The sequence below is a fragment of the Labrus bergylta genome, chromosome 9 (assembly GCF_963930695.1).
Source record: "Labrus bergylta chromosome 9, fLabBer1.1, whole genome shotgun sequence".
In the NCBI taxonomy this organism is placed as follows: domain Eukaryota; kingdom Metazoa; phylum Chordata; class Actinopteri; order Labriformes; family Labridae; genus Labrus; species Labrus bergylta.
This window is the reverse complement of record NC_089203.1, coordinates 11513928-11540381: the sequence shown is the minus strand read 5'-3', so window position 1 is coordinate 11540381 and position 26454 is coordinate 11513928. Positions and strand designations below refer to the sequence as shown.

General features: G+C 39.2%; 2 protein-coding genes and 1 long non-coding RNA gene across 3 annotated transcripts; 1 reads left to right on the top strand and 2 right to left on the bottom strand.

Moving 5' to 3' along the window:
* Nucleotides 1-293: 293 nt before the first annotated feature.
* Nucleotides 294-3543, bottom strand: vma21 (vacuolar ATPase assembly factor VMA21). The gene is made up of 3 exons (XM_020650595.3): nt 3354-3543; nt 2986-3095; nt 294-1224 (listed from the first exon to the last, which is right to left on the bottom strand). Exons 1-3 carry the CDS (start codon nt 3413-3415, stop codon nt 1085-1087), a joined length of 312 nt encoding a protein of 103 aa, XP_020506251.1. The 5' UTR covers nt 3416-3543; the 3' UTR covers nt 294-1084.
* A 4865-nt stretch (nt 3544-8408) lies between these two features.
* On the bottom strand, nt 8409-22248 carry LOC109996468 (melatonin receptor type 1C-like). Its single transcript, XM_020650602.3, has 2 exons — nt 22053-22248; nt 8409-13575 (listed from the first exon to the last, which is right to left on the bottom strand). Exons 1-2 carry the CDS (start codon nt 22246-22248, stop codon nt 12710-12712), a joined length of 1062 nt encoding a protein of 353 aa, XP_020506258.1. The 3' UTR covers nt 8409-12709.
* LOC136179982 (uncharacterized) lies at nt 13585-22797 on the top strand. Its single transcript, XR_010666898.1, has 2 exons — nt 13585-21698; nt 22066-22797. It is a non-coding gene; the product is annotated as an uncharacterized lncRNA (long non-coding RNA).
* Nucleotides 22798-26454: the final 3657 nt, after the last annotated feature.

The following is a 26454-nucleotide window of genomic DNA, read 5'->3' as shown; positions in this document are numbered from 1 at the left end:
AGTGTTTATATGATTAAGCCGATACATTAGTTACTACCAGGCTTAAGCAACTGACTGCTTGTTGTACTTTTGTTAAGACTTTTTAAAATGATTGAATATTTTTTGCATCTGTTTGTGTATAATTGCATCATTAGAAACTATTCTTTGAATGAACAAACTTGGACATTATGCAAAGGTTTTCATGTACTGTTTCACACGTGGATAACATTTAAACATACATCTCCTATCTGTATTTGTGACATTGCATAAATAGCACAATGCTTTATGAAAAAGTGTTTTAAAAAACTGAGGAATTCAACTTTTTCAGCTTTATTCTCCTTTGCATTACACCAACTTGACAAACATCTACATCCATAAATCCCAAAAGTTCTCCTATCAGAAACATTGCTTTAAATACAACATCTTGCAATTAGTTCCTAATTCAAGCACACAAGTACATAAGAACAGAAACAAAAAAAACAAACATATGTTTACAAGGAAAAAACAGATGAATCGAAACCTTTCATTTTCATCCTAAATGGAGCAAGAAGGTTTAGCGCATTACAGGTTTATTTGGGAAGTGAAATTTGAGGACAGAATAAACAAAGCTTCAGATAGGTTGTGGAGAATTTAGTCATCAAGTCCTTCATTATTACACATCACAGGACAGACGGTGTGCTAACACCCACGCATAATCCAAAACCTCAGAGGACGGTTTTTGTTTAGAATGACAAATCTTACAATAAAAGGACTTAAAGCACTGAGCCAAAAGGAACCTTTAACAAAGCCCTTCCAAATACAGTCCATCCTCTGTTTATAAAGGTACATTTCAGAGGATAAAATACAAAAAAGTGGGCCTGTAGAGGCTGGTTAAAAACACAAAAACATCATCCACTACACTTCCTGATGCCAGGGAATAACAAAGTGCGTTCTTGCTTTAACCTCAGGTTAAAGCTTAAGCACAAACCAGGTCTCCTAGCCGTCTGGTTGGTGGATGGGGCTGCTTTTGCTGCCAGAGCCCATGGTGGAGAGTGGGTGAGGGGCCGTGGAACTATGCCCATGTCTGTTCGTCTCTTCCGGTTTGACGAGCTGATGAGGAAGAGCCTTACTCGTGCTTGCCCTTCTCTTTAGGCGTGCCTTCATTCCAGGCAACATAAACAAACAAGGCCAAAACCACGTGGACAGCGAGCACAGCAACAATGGCTGCATAGAAGTAGCTGTCAGAGCTCGACATCTTCATTGAACCTGGGAAAAGGATGCAAATGACAGTTAACAGTGATGATGAGTAGAAAGTGCAGCCATGCTATTATTACAGCTACACAATGAAGGTAACAGTTTACAGTCTTTGTCTAAATTGATCCAGCAGGCACCTCAGAATCACACGTCACCAAAGCAACAGACTCTTATTTCATACAGATTAATGTTCATATTGCAATGCAGCTGGTCTGCTGAAACATGTAGTCTTGCACCAAGAAGCAATATGGGCAAATATCTTTTAGTTGTTTGGCAATAGTCAAATGACTAATTCAATTATAATCTACTGTTGCATATTGCTTCTTACTATATGCAACTTATAGATCTGTTGTATGAAAGCAATATCACACTCGAGGTGGTGCTGTTGCACTGAATATCAGCACAGCTGTGATTGGATCAGAGGCACAAGGCTGCAGGCTGAACGCAGTTTGTCATCCCAGCTTTGCTGACTCTCAGTAAACAGCATGACCTCCCATGTGATGTGATGTTTCTTGCTTGCACAGAGCTGCTTAACGTCATATATAATTACACAGGATTTGTTCTGTGACAGTTCATATATGAGTAGACACAATGGACATGGTTACTCTACTGAAGAATATGAAGTGTATCACAACAGAAAAGAAGTACTCATACAATGACATGGAAAGACACGTTTGTCCATAACTTAGAAATAAGAACAATCATCACTGGAAATACACGCAAGACACAAAAAAAACCTCTATTTGACCCAGTTCTATATGTAAACCTTTTAATGTTTTATATTCTGACGTCCATATGCATCGACAACAACAAAAACAGCAAAATACAAATACCATCTTATAGGTTAACTTGTGATTTAACTGTTATCATTACTGTTACTATAAATTAAATTAATTAATCATCTGTAACATAATAGCTTATATTTAATCTCAGCATTTTTTTCACAACTGCACTATTATCTTATATTATCTTATTTAGCTTTGTATACATTAGTCTTTTTTTTTTGATTATATTACGTGTAGATTTAATGTTATTCTTTTTTTGTACATTGAGAGCACAGTTACTGAAGACAAATTCCTTGTGTGTGTCTCAGCATACACGGTCAATATTATGTATATTTTGCATGACCTTAGTTGTCTGTGCTGCTGCAACGCACAAATTTCCCCTCTGGGGATCAATAAAGTAATATCCTATCTAATAAAGCTGATTCTGATTCTGACTATTATCATTGGATTAACTCAAATTTATTGACGTCAGTAACAACCTAATGAAGTTCAGTCAAGTGTGTCTTTATATTCAAATGTTTAGTCAAGAACAAAGATGAGACTTGGAAGTAGAAGTATCCCTCTTGTGTCTTTTGTCCCTTGCTGCAGGACACAGGAGAAGAGCAACCTTTGTTCCTAGGGCTGTCCAGCTCCTAACCCCCCCGCACCTTCTAACTTATCATTTAGTATTTAGCCTACTTGCACATAGCTCTGTATATATATATTTATATTTATTTCTCGTTTACTGCACATAGTTATGTTTACATCTATTAGTCCGCTCACTGTCCACTTATATCTACTCTTTTACATTTTATATTTTAAGTTAAGTTTAAGCTTTAAGTTGTATTTAAATTGACACTTTATATTTAGGTTAATATGTTTCGTCTACTTGCACTGTTTACTGCTTTTACTGCTCTGTGTGCCCCCCCCCCCCCGGGGACAAATAAAGTTTTTTTGAATTTGAATTGCATTCCCCTGCAAACATTCAGTGTGACGTCACAAAGCTCACCTTCAAAGATGTACGCCTTTGACGCGAAGTAGAGTCCGATGGGCAGCGTGACCATCAGGATGGTGAAGAACAGCAGAGTCTTGAGGGCTGACACCAGGGAGCTCTCATTCCTGCAGAGGAGCACATGTTAAAACACATCACAGGGATCTTAATACGCAGGAGCACTGCGACATGTTCCCCTGTCGCTGTCTAGGACAACGCAACATCCCATAATAGTATTTTGTAACTTTGGTAAGTGTTTAACATTAATGGAATAGGGGAATACTGACTTTTTTTGGCCAGTCGCCCAATAGATAGACACTAGCACGCTAAGCTTAAAGGCTAGCTGTGGTTAGCTGTGCGCTTGAGGTGATTGGCTGACTTCTCACCCTCTGTAATAAGCTGGCGGCTCCGCGGCAGCGTCTAAAGGTGTTCTCACAGAGCCGTCCATTGCTGCGATGATATGAGACCACAAGACGATACGAAACGGAATTTGTAATAGAATATAGAAACAGCTTCCTCTGCTTGTGTTGTGTTGTCACTGCCGAAATCACCTTCTTCCGCAAAGGATCACGGGACCGTCACATGACAATGAGTGACGCCGGGAAGTATCGCGAGGTCAGACTTGAGAGCAAATAAACACCAAGCCAGCTTCACGACCCACCACCCTGCAGAAATAAAACTTATTTTTAGATGACTATGATCTCTGAGACATTTCCGAATATGAACCTTTAATTCAATATCTCAGCTGTTTTTGGGTCATCCTTTCATTTTGTGATTGTAGACCCAGGGGTACCACGTTTTTAGTTCTTTTACATAATTTCAGAAGCAATAAGCTATCAAATCATTTGGTAGCCTATTGCTCCATGTGTAGTTTAGTAGTTTAACTTTAAACAAATCTTCAGGGTAACTTGAAAAGATAGAAAGACGTTTTGTTACTAAAATGTACATATTTGCTCTGACATTTTGAACAGAAATATAAGGAAAACATAAAAGTGAAGCAGATCAACACTGTGTCCTTTACATTGTTATGAAACAGTCTTTCTTTTTTTAAACAGAGTCATTTTGACCCTGATTTCCAATCTTCCTGACAGTTCATGAATATTTTTCCACATTATATCAAAAATATTTTAATTGCCTGTTCATTTCCTGACACATCACGGTCAATTTTCCCCATTCCCATGCTGTCTCTAAAAATAGAAGCACGAATCGGATGGATTTAAATGTGCATGTTCACCATTCAAGCATCAATTTGTTGCAGCCTTACATAAATGACATCTTTGGTGAATACATGTAACATAACCTTTCTGTCTCCAATGGTCGTATGTGCACAAAGCACATGTGCAGTTTTTGCTTCATTCCTTAATAATGCAACACTGTAGGCTATTTCTTGTTTAATTGCAGATGTTACAGAGAAATGGTCCATTTCATGCTGACTACATGCATTTCGTGTCATGCAAAGACTGTGTATCTGGTGGAAGTCTCCCTTGCTTGAGTGTTGAGGAGTGGCTTTTTCTGCTCCAGTTGGCTTTGCTCTCACTGGTCTTACGCTCAGCAGGTTCCCCTAAAACACATTTTGTTTTAAAGACTCTCAAAAAGAACCTGATAGAAATACAGTCAGGATATTGTATCCTCAGAAAATTCCAGTGTTCAGTTTATGCAGAGCATTGCAAAGCATTGTTGGTGTGAATCATAATATTCCTATTATCCTCTATGATGTCATTTACTGCCTTTTCTGTTTCAGATGTTGCCCTTTGGAGAAAGACAGGAACACAGAGGAGAGGTCTCTATATCCTTCCTTCATTTATCTGACCCATATTTCCTGTTTGATAGGCCTGTGTGTTAACACTTTCATCCAAACACATCCTTGCCTAAATCAGCGATCCATGGAGACAGCATGTGTGCAAATGTTAATACCTCTGTCAATATCCATGGGACATTTTCAGTGGGTCATGCTATATATAGAATTTGACCTGTTTTTTTTTTCATTGTTAAGGCTTTCTGCCAAAACAAGATTATAACAATACATGTAATTACATGTTTGTTTTAGGCAGGGGGCGTGTCCAGAAATTTCTGACTGGGGTGGCCTGAAGTGTGATGTGCGCACAAACATGCACAAATAGATATCAATAATCAATCCTGTCTAACTTCAGCAATCATATTTACTTTATAACACAAGATTTTGGATACATTAGCTTAATGTTTTAAAAACTACAAAGAAGATTTATATTTTTGTCAGAATTTAGTAATTTAGAAAGTATACTTAAAAATGTGCATGCAAACTCCTGCACAGTCTAACTAGCAAAAATACACTGTAAAATACTAGCAGCCTTTAAAAAAAAAGACCTAATAGCTGGTTTAAGTTTCACTTCTGACAGGGCCAATCACAGTTTAGAATGTTTGGGGAAACAACCTGGGATTGCCGATCAGATTTCTAGAGGGCACCATGCCACCCCTGGCCACCTATTCGAACACGCCCCTGGTTTTAGGGGACTACCGGTGCTATTCAATAAATAAATAATAATATTAAATCATTATGAACATGCTTCTCAATACATCGGCGTTACTACATGCAAAATAAAAATCATATTCATAGAAATATTGATTTTGACCAAGCATTTTTTAAATAAACAGCTTATAAAAACTTAACAACAATCTTTTCTGAATGCACTCTGGGTAATGATGAGAGCTAGCAATGAAGGTTAAATAAACAATGAAATTACATTCTGCCAGTACAGTGGAGTTTTATTTTCTCTGGACACAGATGCAGAACTAGGAATTAATTAGAGATGTTTATTGCATTGAGCTTTGGGAAATGATGAAAAACCACAGAGGACGGGCGAGTTCAGCCTGTTATGGTGGGATTATGAATTTAATTAAAGAATTAAATTTGGAGTTTGACAAAGTATTGTCCTCAGAGGAATAACAGTTTGTGACTCGGATCAAAGAGTCTTCTGTTGCAAGTTCAATACTGAATTCTCTTTCCTCTTGGATATGGACCTCTGACCTTCTGGGAGTATTTCCCATGACTCTCTCTGTTTGGACTCCCCTTGCTATGCCTGTTGCATTCCTCGTGTCACCAGTACTCTGTGTCCAACATGAAGCCCCCCCACATTCACACACCTGTTGTTTTGACGGATCCACATGCAGTCCTTTAGGAAATACTCTGAGTGTCACAACTATTGCTGTCAATAAAGTTTCCATTTGAAATCGGAGTAAGAAAGAATCCATTCTAAAATACTGCCATGCTATTCTTAGCTTTTTTCTTTTGCTGATATGGCAACTGCTGCTAATGTTGTTGAGTTTTTTCTAGTAAGCTTTTATTCACATTAACACGTGTTAAGTGGATGTTTTCCTCTTGCATGGATGGATAATTTTCATGTCAATCTGTTCCTGTTCTACTATTACTTCAGTTTTGAGGTATTTATATTATTAATTTAAACATTTTCATTTCAAGCTATTTTATTTTTTCATTGTTAAGGCTTTCTGCTGTAACCCAAAACAAGATTATTATTTCAGTTTTGAGGTATTTATATTATTAATTTGAACATTTCCATTTCAAGCTATTTTATTCTTGAACATTTTCTGCCTACTTTAAACTGTCAAACAAATCATTCACTGAATTTTGTTCATAATGTCATTCTTTCCTGATATCGCTGCATTTTTCCTGTAAATATCAGACATGCCGTTTCCAGCCCTTTTTGTTTTAACCATGCAGTTTCAGATGATGAAGAGTTAAAAATCTCAATCCAAAGAATCATCCTTTTCATAGATAGTTTACGTTTCTGTGTTTTTTCTGTCTCTTTATGACCCCCTTCTGTGACACTTTGGAGAGGCCTATGTTGTTTATAGCCACTTGACTTGAGAAAAATCTTCTCATTGCTCACAATTAATAGAGGGGATATATAATGAAAATATTTATCATGACATGTCAATATGGATTGAGTTGTTTTTGGTACTGAAAGTTCAAATAAAGTAAAAATCTAGTTACAGTCCCATACTTTTTTAAATGCAGGACTTTGACTTTGTTGTGTTCATATAACATGTTTTGCACAATACTCTCCCACCCCCACGTCTGTTTATGATAGAGAATGTCAAGAAATCTTTATCACCACCACTTCCATTTCCTGCCCTCATCATCTATCTTGGAGCCTCTACCCAAAATCTCTTGTTAGCATTATGACCCACAGCCCATTCGGATATGTAGGAACACATCACATGCATGAGAAGACAGGCAGTGCTAAACCCAATGAAGAAATCCATTAGGAGACTTGCTATTGGGGCAGCAAGCCTGCTGTGAGACCCCCTTGCTATAAAATGCAATGATGTGCAAGGGCTCTTGAAATTCCTCTGTGCAAGGAGGGGAGTTACGTCTGGCTTCATCTAGGCGAAAAACCATCATGTCATGTTAGCGTCTGCCCATGTAATTCCTCTTTCCTCATCCATTTTGTGATAAACAGATTGGAGGCAGTGTACTAGCTGCCACTGTGGACATAATCTTTGTCTCCCTAAAATGAGAATTTGTTTTTGCATAGCACAGAGGACGGGGATGGAAATGACCAAGTAAAACATAATAGAGGAAGGAGGAGAACATTGTGTGTCTCTTGTGTCTCAACCAGTTTGGGTGATAAATTCTCACTGTGTGATCAACTTGATTCTGCAAAGAGCACTGCAGATCTCTAAGATAAGTAAAGATGAGGCAAGGATATCTGTCTTGTACCTGATATATAAAAACAGAATACAATAACTTATGGTATTAAGTTCTGACAGTAAGCAGGGATTTATGATGAGTCTAGACTGAAGAAGCAGCCAGAGCAAACTCAAATGGATCTGCTGACTTTACAGGGTAAATATCATTCTTAAGTCACACAGAGAGACACAGCCTCCATACGGGAAGTTGCAAAATAAAGGCATGATGTATCTTGTAGTCAAGCTTGGCATGGCTGGATCGTGCTGTCCTTGAACATATCATTAAAAAAATATCTCCACAAACGATTGTCCTTCATATTAAATCCCAGGCTAAATGACGGATGGTGTTGGTGGATAGACCAGTCATGTCAGCCTTCAAGATGCTGGGTTGTATTTTTGATTGATCTACTGAGAAGACTATTATCAGTCGTGTCAAAGTTTTTTCTTTATATTTTGAAAAATTGAAGATGTATAAACCTTAAGTTATCTACTTTTTGATGTTATAGAGAGCCTTGTTGTTCAGATAAACATTTTGTCAATGTCAGGGTGGATATTTTTAGTTTCACTAAAGTTTACAATTATATCCTTTAAGATCTACGCCTACTTCTTTTGTGCCGAAAAGACTGATGAGATCAATATAACTCGTATATGCTCTGTAGTTTGTCATTAGCTGTTTAGCTCTAAAGATTGCACACTAATGGCAAGCAGCAGGAAACTCTTTCCAAAGATTAAAAATACACATTTCAGCATCTCTTCAATTCATTTATTAATAACACATCCCCACAATAAACATCAGAAATAAACCAAGCAAAAAAGGACAAGCTAAGAGTCTCTGTCAGAAAAGACGTTATTTTACAAGCTTCACCCGGGCCGTGGTATCAAACTGTGTAAATGTACGCCTCCCTAATAGGTATGGGATCTTTTTTTCTTCTTCACTGTGAAATAATAAATACACTCAACAACAACATTAGCATTACTTAAGCTCAGCTAGACTGCTTTAAAGAAACTAGCAGGAATAAGCAGACTACAACGTCACATACAGGAGCCCTCTTTTTTTGAGAGCATTGGATGTGTTGATCACTATCTTGATGGAAAGAATGTATATTACATGTGACAAAAACAGCTTCTTAAATTAATTATGTATCCTTGCTCGAGAACTAGCACATGCAAAGTTGTGTTACATCACAGTTTAAACTCAAAATTTTTGGTTTCATATAATCCTTCCGTCGCTAATTGGGACAAATGTTGGCAGCACTGACCTTTCAGTAGCACCAACAGGGTCCATTTCTTCTGATTTGTCTGTGCTAAAACTGAGATTCAAGTGTCACAAACGTTTAAGAGCGATAAGGCTTTTGAAAAATATTTTCCTTGGCCACTATTAGCATCGGAGATAATCTGTGCTCATGTTTATTTCTTCAAGTTGTGTGAATTGTCTCAGGAGCTGCTGCTTGTCTTCTGAAGGGGCAGGGTGTGCATAGTGCATCCTCTCCTGCTTAAACCACACTGGTGGAGGATGCCTGTAGCCTGGTGGTTAGCGTGCGCTCCCCATGTGCCGAGGCTGTAGTCCTCCAAGCAGGGCATCAGGGGTTCCTTTTCCACGTGTCATTCCTCACTCTCTCTCTCTCCCCAATTCCCTGTCTCTATGCACTGTCCTCTCTATTAAAGGCATAAAAAAGCCAAAAAATAAAGCTTTAAAAAAGTCAAACAAGATTTTAAAGAGACGTTTTTTTGTAAATAAATGTTTTTCATAGATTGAACCAACAATATGAAACCAGTTCATTAACGAGCACTGGTAGGCAGAGTTCATGTTAACCTTTAACAAAACCAGGCTAAATGTTTCCACTACCTAAGCTTAACTAAGATAAGCTAACCAACTCCTTGCCTATAGCGCCGTACTTATATGCTAGTAGTTTTGATCTTCTTGTCTTACTCTTGGCATAAATTCTTTAATTCACTATAAGATATCCAGCTTTTCCTTAGATACCCCAGTGAGCAGGATAAATAACAATAGGTAAAATGGAGCAAAGAAGAGAGAATGAAAAGTAGAGGGTGACAAGAGGAGGAGGAAGTGTGACGACCCTGCTTTTACTCTGAGTCTTTGGTGAGGTACGGCCAACACTGTCATCTTCCCTCAAGCCCCTTTAGCCACTCATCTGAAGCTGACCTTGGAGAGACATGTGGGCTGCATCTTTCTTCCACATCACAGACACTGTCTTGTAGGATTGCAGGAAGAATTGAAGGGTTAAGTATGATGTTGATGCTTTGCAACCCAATGACACCTGGCTGTATAAAACAGCTTGACTTTCCTTGTACTGATCCAAGATTCAACATGGATTCAGGTTCCTGTTCCTGCACCTGTGATCATCAATTTAGTGCTTTAATTTTTCAGACAGCAGGCAGACGTCCAAAGCAAAAATCAGACAAATTGATGAGCAAAGGTTTGATATGCTAAGAGTATTTATCAATGCGTTGAATAAGACATCTGGAATGTGTAATCCTGTTAATATTCTAGTAACAGTGTCTAATGTCAAACATGTGTCACACTGACATCTTGGAGCCTCCCTGTGAGTCGAACTGCTCGTAGTTTGTTTGCTTGGTGGAACTTGTGCTGGGAGGCTGTCAGAGCTCATCTCGACTAGTGTGACATGTGCTCAGGCACACTCCCACTATCAAGAATAACATCTCTGGCTCCAGATACGATCATGTCCCAGGGGCATTCAATAAACAAGAAAACTATCTTTTTTATCATCAGCTCTTGCGCTTGTCCCCAAAAATGTAAAAGCCTACATTTTTCAGGTTATGAAAGGGCACGCCTTGGGCTTCGAACTATTTAGGCTTGTAATACGATTCATGGAATAGTCAAACAATTGTTTGAAAAATTTGCAGCAGACAAATAAAATGAAAACTGTGACAAATTCATTCTAAATTACAAGATGTGCATTTTTCCACTCACACGCGTAGCTTGCTCTGATGTTTGTTGTTCCTTTTCTTCAATAAAAACAGAGCCGAAGCTTTCATAATCTTTCATTGTCGTTTGTAAGGCAATCATTGCTCTGAAGAGGGTGAACTAGCAAAATTAAAACAGTTTTAATATTCTCAGTTGCTTAACTCCAAATAATAACAACACTTGATTATTTGGCCAAGCATGACATAAAAGAAGGCTTCAGTAAATATGAAATCATTAAATACTCTATCAATGAAAGACAACCAACCTTCAGACTTTGCCATCATCAATGCTGCATTTAAAAGCATAAACGCACAGTGGCAATAGAAAATACATTTATTTTCTTCACACTATTTTTTTTAACATACTCAAAGCCAAAGTTAGTCATTCTCTTCCACATGATATAATGAAGCATGTCAGCCAGTCATCAGTTATCTGTATAGTACTGACCACATACTCAAACCATGGGAAATAGCTTTCAGGTCTTAAAGTGGAACCAATGTGGAAGTGCCATGCAGTCTTTTTAATGTTCTGTGACTCAACTGGTTGCTCAAAGACGTACGATTGTATAAAGTCTATTAAAAAATGATGAACTTCTCACTTGATTTATTACCGTACTAAAATATTTGTAGCATGTTTATTGTCTCAAAGGCTTCTTCTAAGATGACAGCATGATTCTGATTTTGTGAATTACAGTCCCAATTAGAGTACAATACAATCAAAGTAATAAAAATGTAATTGAAACACAATGCTCCACTAAAAATTGTCCCATGAAGAAAGCCTTTTGGTTTGTACTTCAAGGGACGTAAAGAAGTTTGCTGTTATTTTGTTTGTTTGTTTTTTACCAGTAAGAGGACTTTGCCTTAAGCCTGTTTCAGTAAGCCAGCATTATCATCCAGTTAATGGGAATTATTGATACAACTTGCTTGAGTTGGCCTTTGCTTGCATTATTGTTTTCTTTAAAAGCTAAATCTAATCCCATGCTTCTGCTCTGTGATTGGGTAGTACTATTATGTCCCAAATAGCACTTTTTCCAAGGAGATCTCTGTTCATGTCCAGTGTGAAACCAAACTTCAATGGTGACTTAATTCTTTGACCAGAGCCAGCATTTTTCTAACTTTAACATAGCATTGTGAAACGGGACAGTTTATTACCCTTATGCACCAAAATAACTTTGTTAGTTTTAGCAAATTGATGGTTCACATTATAGGGGGGAAATTGAGAATTTGAGAAATAAGTTGTAATGTAAGGAAAATTAAGCTGTAATATTATAAGAATAAAGTCATAATTATGGGCTATGGTTATTTTGAAGTGGAATATCAGAATAAGGATAGCTACCTGCAGTAAGATGAGGAACGTGAAGCATCTTGTGAAGTAGTATAGGTTTTTACAAAAAATGGAATACTTCATTTTTTGGCACATTGTCACCACTTTGTCAAAGGTTTTAGGACTTAATAAAGATTGTGTAAGAAACTGTGTGTATACAGAAGAAGGACGATCTTAAATGGTGACTTTACACTGGGCACAGGACATGACAGGTCATCTCCTGTGCTCCTTGCTGAATTTTAAAACACATGGCTCTGGGATCAAATAACTTTTATGCACACAAAAAAGAAGAAAGACTTGAAGGCAAGCTTTGAGTCAATAAGCACCAGGCCATTAGCAGCACCCTCTAGGTTTAATATTCTACCTACAGTGAACGACAACATCTAACATGGCAGAATTGAATTTTTAAGATGGTACACCACAAACCAGTGGTTGATGTTGGAATGGGTAAGACCACTTCTCAATGCTGAAGTTCCTCGAGGTCCAAGCGGGTTTCCTTGACTATGAGTTTAATTATTTTTTCTTTGTTAACCAGTTTGTTGGAGAATGCAGGAACACTGACACTTAAGCACAGTGTGTTCTTGTGTCACCAATGATACATTTCTTCTCCACCTGAGGGAACAGTCTGACATTACAGAACACAATATGACTGATGCAGTGTCTTCATTATTACATCTTTACAACTAGACAAAGGTCTTGTGAGAAGGCACTCCATGGATGACAATTCACACTTCCTCCAAGAGGCTCCAGAGAAACTTTATCTAAGTTTACTGGTAAAACACTGGTTTATACATTAATCTCTGCAAAGTTATTGTTTGTCACAGCTGGTGAAGGCTTGCTCTTCAGTCCCTCCGTGGCACACCGGGAGGTCTCTATGAGGAGCAAACGCGGGAGGCAAACAGCCAGAAGAATTGTCTTGTATTCTTTACGGAAGTTCTGGTTAAGAAGTCCGTATATGATGGCATTTAGACAGCTGTTGAAGTATGCCATGAAGTAACTTGTGACAAAGAGCCACTCAGGTATGTGAGGTGCTACTTTTCCAGGGTTTATAGCTACAGCTAGGCCAATAAGATTAAGCGGAGCCCAGCATACTGCAAACAACACAAACACCATAAACATAGTCAGAAAGTTCCTCACATCGCTAGGTGTCAGTTTTGTCCTTTGCTCTGGTTTAACGCGATGTTTCACTTGTATAACCAGCACCCATATCCTCATGTAGCAGTAGGACACCACCAGCAGCGGGATCAAGAAGTGAATAACCACCACTGATATGGTGTAGTATGAGCTGACCGTCTGCGCGAAAGTGCAGGAGTATATACGTGGATCGTACTGCAACGACCCGACAAAGAAGTTTGGCACTGTGGCGATTGCAGTGAGAAGCCAGGTGAGGCCAAGGTAACAGCAGGTGTTTCTCAGGCTGTACAAGCGGTCGTAGTGGAGGCTGTGACAGATGTAGCAGTAGCGGTTGATGGCGATGGCTGTTATGTTGAAGATTGAGCCAATGACGCTCAGGCCCATTATGAAGCCGCTGGCCTGACAATGAAGGTCTCCCATGGTCCAGTCATTGTGGAAGATGGCAGTCAGGACCAGAGGGTATGGGTACAAGGCCACCACCAGGTCGGCTACGGACAAACTCACCACAAAGATGTTCCCTGGAAAGACATAACAGGTTTAGATAACAGACAAAACATGACTCAAACTAATGTATAAATAGTGCATGTAACTCTTCATTTTCTGCCCCAGGTCAAATTCCTTAAAAAAAACTGGGTCACTGAAAGTCTTAATTTGCCTTAACATCATAGAAGAGCAACTTTATTTAAATCAGGCTGATTTCTAGCAACAGATTTAGACCCATGGCAAATGCTTAATTGTCAAAGTTTTTTCAGTGTAATGCAACTGTTTTTAAATCTAGAAATGTGTTCATCTTTGGCTCCCTGGATGACAATGGTGGTTGGTCAGCCAGTCCGATCATCAAAGTCCAAACACAAATATCTCAACTATCGAATTAATATCCATTCAGCGAATTGTTAGAGATGTTTATGATGCCAAGAGAATAAATCTCACTATTTATTGCCACCATGGCGATCAGATTTCAGTGATAAAAAATGATTTGACTGATTGATAAAGTTTTACTTTATCTGTTACATTAAAGAACCCATATTACGCCCTTTTTGGGGTTCGTATATTTAATCTATGTACCTACTAAAGTATGTTCACAATAGCTAAAGTTTAAAAAAAAGTGTCTGTTTTCATGTACTGCTCCTCCTTGCTCCCTCTACGCTCTGAGTCCGTCAGCTACGCTCTGTTGAGCCCACACTGTTAGACCCCACGTGGGCCAAGTCTGCTCTGATTGGTCTGCCGATCCGCTCTGTCGTTATTGGTCAGTTGCTCAGCACGCGTCTCGGAAATTTCAACATGAGCTGCAGGGCTTGCCACAACAAGCCAATGGGCTTAGATCAGTGATGCCGCACTGACAAATTTCTATCGAGGGGGCCTAGAACCGAGCGTTACATGCAGCTAATGCTGCAGCTAACAGGAGGACGTAGGAGAAGCTGCGTTTCCGCGGACTTTGAATTTTTGCACATAGATGTGCCTTAACATGCACAGGACACTTGGAAAACACACTTAAGGGCATATAAAACCAGAAAAAGCATAATATGGGACCTTTAATTAGCAAATGTTAGCATGCTTACACTACACTAAAATGAATATGGTAAGTATTAAACCTTTATCTCATCATTGTGGTACATATGTAGTTTGTTATAATGTTAGCGTGCTGATGTAAGGAGTTAACTGAAAGCACAAATCTGCAGACATGCCGGAGCCTCTAGCATGTCTTTAATAGCAGTCTTGTTCTAAATTTGACCATGTTCTTTGTCTCTGCAAAGGACCTCAAAAGATATTCTTTTAAAGAAGCTAAGTTATTTAAACATAAAGTGAAGCCACCATGCATTACATCCGTGGTTTTCATATAAACAATTATGTTTTCTGCAGCCCAAATAATCTGTGAAGAATTATACATAATCTACCTCATTGAACAACATTTTTTGCCAGACATTGGTGAGACTTGAGGGTTGATAAAACATAAACTACCTTGTGAAGTTGAAATGTGAAGGCAGAGAGCTCTGGCATGCTCAGACAACAGCTGAAACAACAGGGTTGATTGGCAGATTCGATTGGGAGTGGATTTAAAACACATGTCGACCATCAATCCCATTCAGAGCTTGTTATAATCCCTGCACCCCAGAGACAACACAGCTACAGTTTGTTGTTTAGCAACCAGTCTAATTTTAATTCACTCTGCAACTTGATCCATCGAACATGGTAATAGGGGAGGCTACAAAGGAAAATAGGTAGGTTTTACTTTTTTTTCAAAGACCTTGCAGGTACTCAGCAATAGACATTTTCCAAGCAACTAAAACAGCATGATCCCCCCCCCCCCCCCCCCCACATCAAGCCTGCTGAGATAAAAAATAAAAGCATTTGTTCCTCATCCCAAAGTCAGCTCAGTGGACAAATCTGTCAGCTTGTATTTGTGACGCTAACAGTGCTCGCTGTGTGTGTTTGTCATTGTGCAGAGGTTTGATTCTTTGCTGACAACATGCAGCTCAGTGTTATCATGTCAGCTGGCTGGACGGGGCCTCGCAGCTCTCTCTGGCTGAACCCTCTCTCCCCCCACTTATCGAGGAGGGGATGAGGTAAGTGCTAAAACACCGCTGAGAGGATTGCAGTGCAGTGGCCAGATGACTGTCTTTGTTTTGTTTGCATCCATTATTTAAACACTGGACGAACCATTACCTCTCTGCTGTTGGATTAACCAACTTGGCCGGCCTCCTGCTCGTTACATCCACACTCACATCACTTGTTTTTTTAGTGTGAACCAACAGAGACGGAAAGCTGTTTAACCAAAATATTCATGCTCTTTGATATCTTTCAGATCTATTATTATCGACAAGTGTGAGTTGCATAGGGCTAAACCTGAATGCTGATACAGGCCATCGGGGGACCACTGACTTCCAGACTCTTACTTTATAACGCAACTAGCTCAGAAATGTTCTGATCCTTAAGCCAAACAAAACTGTCAAACAAGTGAAATGTTGCATCAGTGTGTCTCCAAAGAGTTAACCAACCTCCTGCAAATTATATTTTTGTCTGTCTGCCACACAGACTTTTTGGCATATAAAACCAAACAGCACAAAACTGACATGATATCTGACTCCATAATCATGCAGCACTCACCAGGCTGCAACATATCAGAAATATATTTGACACAAACTGCCTCTCTCCCCCTCCTGCCTGCACATAAACGTGCATATTTTGGTATTAAAATAGGCTTTTTTGTACAACGTGCGCTTATTTATGGCAGATTGCTTCATTCCAGTTCTTCTAAATCTGAATCGTAAAAAGAAAAATGTAGGAAATAAAAAGGGAGTTATGCTGGAGCAAGAATAGTGCATAATGAAGATGTGAGTGCAGGGAATATACAAACCAAGAGACAAAACAAAAGCCTGCCAGCTGAGTGGATTTCCACTCTGACGACTCGCACGGTTGTGAGCACGAGTGACTCTCCAAGGGCTTACGTTCCTGTGTCAAACCCGCCGTCTGTATCCCATCAGTCACACTGGAAACGTGATACACTTCGCTTTGACTCAACCGGCTATATTTATACACCTTTTGAGGGAAGGATGAGTTTATAATAATGCGTGGGAGGGTTGGCATCTCTTGAGTCTGGCTAAATGTCAGCAAGAGTTACAAGTGCACTTCCCAAACCAGATTACATTCAATATACCTGTTCATTTTATGATAAATAAGCAACAACAATCTCTTAACAAGTGTGTTAGCATTATTTCATTCATGGTAACTACTTCATACACTCATATCAGAGCGACCAGAGGTTTGTTTGCTGATACAAGCGGCATTTTGGTGAGAAATCCCAGCCAAAAACATCATCGATCTCTTCTAATGCCACGATCAAATCAGACTCCTCGTGTCTGAGAAAATAATGATCACCAGCCCCTGAGAGGAAGCAGACCATCGAGACACAAGCAGCATCTGGTCCAACCAGCAATTTCACTTCTTGTTTTTCTTTTTCTTTTTAAACAATCCTGGAAAAGAATGATGTTGAATTATGCAGATTTACAGAAACAGCCTCCTGCAGTGGGAGAAAAGATTGGATGTAATGTAAGCAGAGCAGTGCATTCACCTTATCTGTGTGGTTAAAATCAAATAATCCTAATCTGATATTATCCTACCTGCATGAGAAACTGAGATGTCATGTGCTATTTTGTTGTCAGGAAAAGAGGGTATGTTTAATGTGGTGTGCAAAGTGATATTCCCTGAGGATCTGTGCTGTCAGTGTAAATTGGCTTCTGGTTTGACTCACTAAGTTCGCTGACTCAATTAACCCCGCTCTGGACACTCTGGTTTTTAGGTTTTACGCATGACTGTAGACTGACTGACGGGATGCAGGGCATGATTTAACAAAAATTAAATTCCATCTTCATCCTTACACACCCTACCGCCCACAGCTTTCCGACAAACACACAGTCAAGCTCAACGTTCTTTATTTCCTCTATCTCCTCCTCTACATCACTCTCTCCTTCGCTCCCTCTTGAGTGCATTTTCTGCGTGTATTTTTAGTGTGGTCAACCCCAGTGGGAAACTCTGCTGTTTACAGCCTATTGGCAGTCCTATATAGTGCCATTTTTAACCTTCGAAGATTCAATTCTTAGATCCTGTTATATTTTCACACTTGAGAGAACCTGCAAGCCGGTGACAGGAGAACATACTGATTCTCCTCAAATGTATTACGTAACATAGAATATACTGCTCAGAATATATACCAGCATCTAGCAAACGTGCACAAGCATGTGGTTTTTTTTTTTGGAGGCGGTTGAGTGGTGGAGGGCTATACTGAGGCAGTGTGCAGGGTGAGTGAAGTGAATGGAAAAGGTCCTGCTGCTATTTGGGAGTCTAACGCATTGACTGAATATAAAGACAGACGATACAACTACACATGCACCTGTTGTACCAAAATGAAGCCAAAATAGCCCTGCGACGGTTGCTGGACACATTGTGTTGGCGCCATTGGTGGAGCCTAAGGGCCATTGGACATTGAGTCTGTTTTTTTTCCTCCGAAATCAACGCATGTTAAAAAAAAAAAAATACAATCTCATGTCAATCATGTTTGCTAACTGGATTTTTTTTCGGAACAGGTTCGATTTTTTGCATTTTTTTGCATGCATTCCTGTTTGTGTATGTCTGTGTCTGTACTGTCGCTACCACAAACATACTGCCATGCACTTTTCTGGACCAATTATTTCTCGGAAGTTGGTGGTGTATTTTTAAGGTGTGGTCCAAGTCAAACTGCACCACTGACATTCTGATATACACCTGGAAGCTATCGGGATAATTTTGCAGCTCCTTAGGCTATCACCAGTTGAAACTTTCCTTTACTGACAGGTGAAACTCTCCGCTTGTCTTGTTTTCATGTGGACAGACCCCGTTGTCTTTTTTTCAAGGAGTGAAAGAACCACAAAATCAACTTCACTGATTGATCACTGCGTGATGAGTACAAGACATTTTTATCTCATACTGCAATTTATCGTGGCGTTGTTTTTTGTTTTTTTTTAGATTACGGATCCAAAAAAAAGCATTTAAAAAAAAAAAAAAGACTGAATCAGCATGAAAAGGCCTTTAGTCAATACGCCCGCCCCTTCAGATAACCCCTCAGGCCAGAACAGTTTACTTCAAAACAGATTATTGTGTTGAGTTGAAGCAGACATATTAGTTAAAGGAAGTTTAATGTCTTTTGTGTATGTTTTTGTTACGTTTCCTGTCACTGTTCCTCCCCTTCTCTGCTTATTTGGTTCTAACAGCACACTCAGGAGCCTCATTTGTCAACAGGGCTGTCAATCATGGCGTCATACTACTTTTTAGCACCAAACAACAGATTTAAACTAACTTCACAGAAAAATGAAAACTCAGACATAAATGAGCACAATAACATCTTGATTTAATGACAGACACCATGTTTGAGAACAAATTATTTGACACATATTTTGGTTTAAAGTCTGACCCATGTCCCATCTGTTAACATGGAAGAGGAGCTTCACATGACCTGTACTGCAGCCAGTCAGTAGGGGGAGTAGTAGAGTGTGCAACCGAGGGCAGGTTCTTTCGTCTGTTTTTCCTTTAACCTCTGAGCGCAGTCTTAACCACTAAATCACAAATTATACCTCCATATATCACCCATGAGTCATTTTCTGGCCCCACAGGATGTTATTGTATTGTACCAGGCCTTTACAAAACAGCCATCCATCTCAAAATAGATTTTTACATTGGACAGATCTTCTTTACTTGTTCTTTAGCCAGGTCTGTGCTTTCCTTTCAGACTGTCTGTACAATTAAACATTCATACAAAGTATGCCAAACCTATTAATAACTTGTTAGGAGCACAGGGGAGTTTTATGTGGATAACAGCGGGAACATTTTGAGTCACTTAAGGACACACTTAGAAGAAAAAAACCTACAGTAGATAGTAGTTAAGCTGCTAGAGGAGTTTCATGTTTCTGCTCACACATAGAGGCCAGCAGGGACCAAGCAGCACTGGTGAGGACTCTAGTGTGACTAGGACCTGTCTGTCCATCCAATTAGAGTCCATGGAGAGGATGTTTAAACAGGACGCTTACTCTTGTCCTCTTGTTTGAGACCAGTGGACTGTGGCTCTTTTTTCAAACTGGGTAATCAGATTATTGTCAGGGCTCCTAAACTTCCATCTGAACTGCTTTTGTCTGCTGTACACTCAGGAACACATATGTTATATAATATGTTTCAAAGTGTAATTAAAAGCTCATTATTCCCAACACTTGCTCACCTAATCCTGCTGCCTGATTCTTATGTTCTCATTAGCGTCATGTTGTGATCACTGGGTTTAGCCTTTTTCCTCCGCAGCAGGCTTCCCTGACTTTATTTTTTTTAACCACTTAGGCGCTTGTCTAAATGAAACACGATGCTCCATGTCCAGCACCTTTTAACTCAAATCAGCGCAGCAATAACTCTAACATTTCTGGAACTCTTTCTTCTGTTTTTCCATCTCTGGAAACGTTTCGTACTGAGCACTTCCTTCCTATAAAAATCTAAATGTAATAATTTTTCTGCTCAGTGATTTGTGAAAAGGAATTTTTATTTCATTTATGCAGCTGGAGAATAAAATGTGCTCTCTCTCTTTTCAAAGATTCAAGATTCAAAGATTCCAAGAACGTTGTTGTCTATCACATAGTGACGGAAAATAACTTTTTGTTGAGGCTCAGTCACATAAAAACATACAAAGACTCACATTAAGTCATACAACAATTTACAACTGTTTGTTATGTCACAAAACCTGAGGGGCTTCAATACACCAGCCTGTGACTGGTTCTTTTATTTTGTCTTTTTTTTGTCACTTTACTCTGGTTGTCCTAAGACAGACAATAAACACAGCATGAAGATATCATCATAGTTTTATGAAAGGAAATGGAAAACACACACACACAATTTCCAACCCAAAGATGAGACTAATAATAACATTTTACGATGGGATTATGTAAAATTTCCTGGAAGAGGCTCAATAGTCTCTATGATTCTATAAATCTTCTGGCCATTAAAAAGAAAAGTAATGTACATGCCCCTCCCCCTGTATAGGTCTTATACTGTATGCTAGACAACAAACAGGCCAGCATTGAGATACTATCTGGAAGGAAATGGACTTCAACAGACACAATTTGCAATGCAAGATAAGACTAATCAAAGCATTTGTTGAGGCATTGTATGAAATTAATGGGATATTGGTTAATAATTACATTGAAATATCCACAGGACCTAAACGTTCAACATCCTCCATTTTTCTATCTCCTGAAATCTAAAATGTTCAATTGCTATGAAAAAGTAAAACCTTCAAAAATAGACGGTTACTGTGCACTGTGGCATGTTTAGTTGCAAGAAGAGCCGTAGATTTATTGTAAAATAACTCAGATTGTATTTAAAGTTTGTTAACAAATACAGCTGTGTACATCTGAAACCAAGAGAAAGCATGCATTGTACTGCTGTGAAATTAGAATTTAAAATTCAAGATGATCATATCTCCATAAAACAGTCAAGACAGGAACATCATGAATATGGTGCACTGTTTACGCTGTTCAACGAATAAGCGAAGATATGCAATAGCTTCTGAGAGATTATGATATGAAAATGAAAACCCTGCTGCTCACAGGATGATGGCTTTAAGAGTAGCTTGTTTCATTTAAGTATCAGAAGACAAATATGCATGAATCTGGGGTTAGAGGCAAACTAAAGACAATGCCCTCCCTTCAAAAACAAGACAAGCGAGCCTTTCTATAACTGAATGTACACCATTAATTTAACTGCAGAGATGTTTGCAGAAATTAACCTCTTGAACACGATAAAAGGAATGAACTGCATTTGCTGCCATTTCTGACACCAAAGACTAAGAGGGCAAAGGGGGATGTTGATGGATGATGCCATATGCTGAGAAAGACAGATGACATTAAAGTGATCACTATAAATATCTCCCTTGCCTTCACACTGCTGTCTTTAGAGGTATAACAATAACAATGACGAGGTTGAGTATACAGAGTTAAACCATGTCCAAAAGGACACAGAAGACCTACAACAGCATGTCCATCACCTTGGCTGCTTGTAGGACCACTCAGGTGAGGATATAAGGAAGGATGTGATTAATCTGAGGGTGGAGGACCAAGAAGGGATCCAGATGGAGGTAAGAAGAGGGTGTTACTATCAACAAAGAGATATAAAGGCAGACAGGCACCACACTGGGACTGGAGACTCAGAGTAGATAGCAGTCTGATTGTCAGAGGTCACACACGCTCTACATATTGTATTACATAATGTTATGAATGAGGAGAGCTGGGTACCCCTCATGCTGTAGGTCAACCAGACACGTTTTTTTTTAGACCAGAACACACAGGAATTAAGAAACATTCATTTTCATTTAATGCTTGGCATTATATGTATTTGTATTGTACTGTATTTGCCTTTATATCTGACAATAAGGGGTTTCATTTCCAACATTTATTAAGTATATTTCAACGGATGTTTTTCAATCCCTCACCTGCATTCCTCAGCTTTTTATTCCTAAACACAGACAGGATGACGAGGACATTTCCCAGAATGTCCACCACGATGGTAAAGATCAGCACGCTGGCCAGCGCAGTGGGCACTCCGGCTGGAGACGCGCTCAGTCCGCACTCGCTCTCATTCTGGGACAAACATCTCGACCCATTCACATCCTTCACCTCCAAATCCATCTCCCCTCAGGGTGCGCGGCTCATCGGCGGAAATACTCCAATGTCCAGCAAGGGGGGAAAAAACACAGACCTAAAGAATTCAAAAGGATTCTACTGGAGGGAGTCTTGAACTTTTCGAGAGACGAAACCTCACTCCTCCTCCTTTCTTCTCCTCCGCCCGAGGAGGAAGACGCAAACCATGACATGATAGTAAGCAGATGGATTGATTTCACGCACGCAGGAAATACAAAAAGGCTAATTTTGGAGGTGGCAAAGATGCCAGGAGCTCATGTGTCGTCCTCCGTCAGGTTCCCGTGAGTCACCGAGGCGCTTCCTGCGCGCGGGAGAGCTCGTTCAGGAGGCATGTGAGCGCTCTCCTGGCTGTGCGTAATGGAAATGCGAGGATGCGAGGCTCTCTCTCACACACACATACACACACGCACACTGGCGGAGAGTCCCTTTTGCTGCTTTAATGAGCACCCTATCTTTCTTTGTATCTGTCTGCACGAAAGTAAACAGATTGAAGCAATCGAACGATAATAATAATAAAAAAAAAGGTTTGCAAACTTATCGCTGTGCCTCTTTTCGCTTTACCTGTCTGGCTGGTAAACCCCCCCCCCCAAAAACAGTAACTTGAAGTTCAACATGTTGGCTGTTGAGTTGTGGAGGGTCATGGCGAGGATACTGTAGCTTATGTTTATTTAAAGAGTTTACAGCAGAAGCCTTTAACAACTAGTCATGTTTCTTCTTCTAAACAAAGTAGTGCGTGGAAATGGCGCCTTCAAGTGTCCGATACAGACTCTTGCAAACGCTAAAATTCCCTAAGGACCACTGGTTGATGATTTACAATCAGGCCTTCCTATCTAGAAGGTTTAGACAAGGGCTATTCAATTACAAATTCAAAAGGGCCAGATTTTAAAACCAGGAATTTGAAGAGGCTTTTCGCATCATCTATCACTTCATCCAAAAAGCCCAGTATGCATCCTCTCACTGCTCTAATTCTGTGAGTGACACACGCGGGGAACCTGCTGTGTCTCTCTGTTGGTCTGTGCAGGTCCGCACCAGGGTTACGTCCCCGCTCATAAACTGGAGACAAACTGGAGCCCTGGAGGTGACATGGATGTTTTTCTTTTTTTATCTTTCACGTTTTTTATCTTTTATCTTTAGCGCGACTTAGTGTCTCGCACGCGCGAGTTACTGTATCTCGCACGCGCGAGTTACTATCTCGCAAGTGCGACTTATAATAAGTGAGGAATTTTAAGGAGTAAAGAGGAATTTTCCTTCCTTTACTATCTCGCAGATAGTACAGAAAAGCAGTAGCAGTGAATGCAGGCCTGTTGTAATGGATCGAGACAGTCTCATCATTTTCTTCTTCAATTTAGATATGCGTCATAAAGAGATACTTAGAAGCGTAGCCTTATGTGGTTTCATTTTAACAAAGAGGCATCTTATCAGAATCCTTGGAGAATACAGACTTTGTCAATTTTCGGACTTGCAGGAAGTAAGTATTGATTGATTGATTGATTGATTGATTGATTGATTGATTGATTGATTGATTGATTGATGTAGCCTACTGTATTAATCCTAGCCTGTCTTTTATTGTTTTGTTTAGTTGGAATCCCATTAGCTAATATACAGTATCATTTACAGGAGGAAGAATATTACATTAGGATATGTAAAGTAGATCTACCTATCTATCTGATTGCAAGAGAACTGGGTCCTTACGCATGTGTATATCTGTATGTATCTTTGTCTTTAGCATTACGTTAAATTCATTAATTAACTCCAATATTTGTTAACCAAATGTATATGTGGGACAGTTGCATAAAAGGACCCCCCCCCCCATATATTTGTTTATTTATTATTTACAACTAATTATTGTGGCTCAAAGGAAAAGATTTAGGCATTTTAATTCCAGAGTTTCACCACAAGAGGGAGTTTGTGGTTAAGGGTCGCTCTTGGTCAGCGCAGGTCAATCATTGTGTTGTTCTGATGAAGGTCAGAGAGGAGCGTATGATTTACAATGCTGCTATATGTTTATGTTTGCAGAAAAAAGTAAAACAACATACAACTCCAAGCGCACTGTGGTTCATTCAAGTGTGCTACATATACCCTTATATACCCTTATACCTTGAAATACTCACCTGTGCAGTTGCAAGCAAGGGGGATTTGTTTAGAAAATATAACTTGAGAATAAACTTTGACCTGTAATCCATGTAATGTGTACGCCTATGTAAAATATAACGTGAAATACTGTTTAGTTCTCCTCCACTGTCTCTCTCTCTCTCTCTGTCTGTGTGTGTCTTTCTCTCTCTCGCTCTCTCTCTTTAAGAGTAATGTATAACCTGCATCTCTCTGCATTTTTTCAGGAGGAGTTAAATGAGATACAAAATGTCTGGAACACACATCGCATCTGACTGTGCCCAGTGGGATACCTAACATCATGTTTTCAGCACCTCATTTGTGGGGTGCAGATGACCACATAGTCCATTTTAATGCCATTGACCTGGCTACAGCCAAGCAGACCTGCAAGTTCCTAACAACCATCCCATGTGATGAGGACATTTTTGATGTCTGTACCATCACCATGGAAGAATCAGGGTTAGGCTTTCCAAACAACACATCAGAGGCACTGGATTTCTACATGTCATTGAGGGATGTTATCCGTCCCCAATTGTTTGAGTAGTATTTTGTGTTGTGTCTCTGTCTGTGTAAGTGGGGAGAGGGTCCCTATCCCACCATGTCTGTCGAAAGAGGAGTGGACACTGGCGTGCCCCTCTCTCCAATCATACCTTGCCTGGAATCATTTGAATAACATTTTTGTAAACATTTTGTAGTTTTAGAAATACTGTATATAATATAACATTCAATTCTTCACATACACCTTGTAACTTGTATGAAGATTTACATGCCTTTGCAACTTTCTTAACTGACTGAATCTTTCCCTGCAAGTGTTGCAGAGGTACAGTTTCTCACCTGTGTGAGTTCTCATATGATTCCTAAGAATTCAGTAGTAGTATTTTTTGTTACTGAGTGACACATTGTCCATTCAAAAGAGTCTATTTGTCATGAATATAGTCTTCAATAAGTTCTGGTCAGTATAGATGAGGAATACAGTAAGTAAATGTGTAAACCTTTATGTAGTGGCTATTTGTCCAAAAAACACCAAAAAAAATTATAAATAAACTAATATCAAAAATAATCAAATGACCACTGATGCACCATGGGGATGTGATGTACGCAGGCAAAAGAAATCCAATGTCCATGCAAGAGCTGTGGTATTTTGCTGGTTTATTTGAGGAAAGCAAACAAAAGAACAAAGAAAATCGTGGCTCCCGCTGCCTCTCTTGCTCTGGTAAAAAACAATAGGCCCACCCAGGTGCATGCCGGTCCTCCACCTGCCTCTTACTTAAATAATCTCACAGTATTGCCCAAATACCTAACAAAAATACTAATACAAAACTAAATTTACTAAACAAATAACTAGCAAAAAAGAAAACATTACCCAAAATCTTTTCTAAATAAAGAAAACGTGTAGAATAATTAAATAAACAACAACACCCAAATATTTAGTAAACTAAATACAAAGACTAATTCTAACACCAATTAAATAGCTCCAACACATTGTTTTGTGAATGTGTAGCGTGACATTTTGTTGCTGAATGTTGCCTATGGCAGCTTTTAAGGAAATATAAGAAAATGGGAACAATGAAGGCTAATGGTAATTTCATTTATTGGAGTACTTTCTTTGAAAAGTAACTGCTGCTTCAGTTGCTGTGACTTCACACCTGTAACATGCAGCTATGTATTACTGTAAGACCTTGAGTTGACTTGTTTCTGAGTGTCTACCTCTGGGTTTATCACTGTATAATGTGTTTCAAACTTTTTATTTCATTAATAAAACATTGCGTGTAATTACCATACATGTACCCTTACCCATTTGTAATCCATTTGGTTCAATTTCTACACTCTAGAGGTACGGAAATAGCGTTTAGTCAACTTGATACTTTATCTTCATAGGAGACACCTGCAAATACTGCAAATGTGCTAGTTATAGTGTATTAACACACTAGACCATTCAGACCGGTTGAAATAGCATTTAAGTAAAAAAGCTTAACTCAAAGCCAAGTTAAATAACAGACTATTGAACAGAGTGCTATTGGCAGAACTGCAGTAAAAGAACATGCATGCCAAACATGAAAAACAATGAATACTACAATAAATGAT

Excerpts from the sequence above, each read along its gene's own strand:
- vma21 (XM_020650595.3), bottom strand. The coding sequence starts at position 3,415 with ATGGACGGCTCTGTGAGAACACCTTTAGACGCTGCCGCGGAGCCGCCA. Across the intron at positions 3,096-3,353 it reads CCGCCAGCTTATTACAGAGG|GAATGAGAGCTCCCTGGTGT; the intron begins GTGAGAAGTCAG and ends GCTCCTCTGCAG. Across the intron at positions 1,225-2,985 it reads AAAGGCGTACATCTTTGAAG|GTTCAATGAAGATGTCGAGC; the intron begins GTGAGCTTTGTG and ends TCCTTTTCCCAG.
- LOC109996468 (XM_020650602.3), bottom strand. The coding sequence starts at position 22,248 with ATGGATTTGGAGGTGAAGGATGTGAATGGGTCGAGATGTTTGTCCCAG. Across the intron at positions 13,576-22,052 it reads TAAAAAGCTGAGGAATGCAG|GGAACATCTTTGTGGTGAGT; the intron begins GTGAGGGATTGA and ends ATGTCTTTCCAG.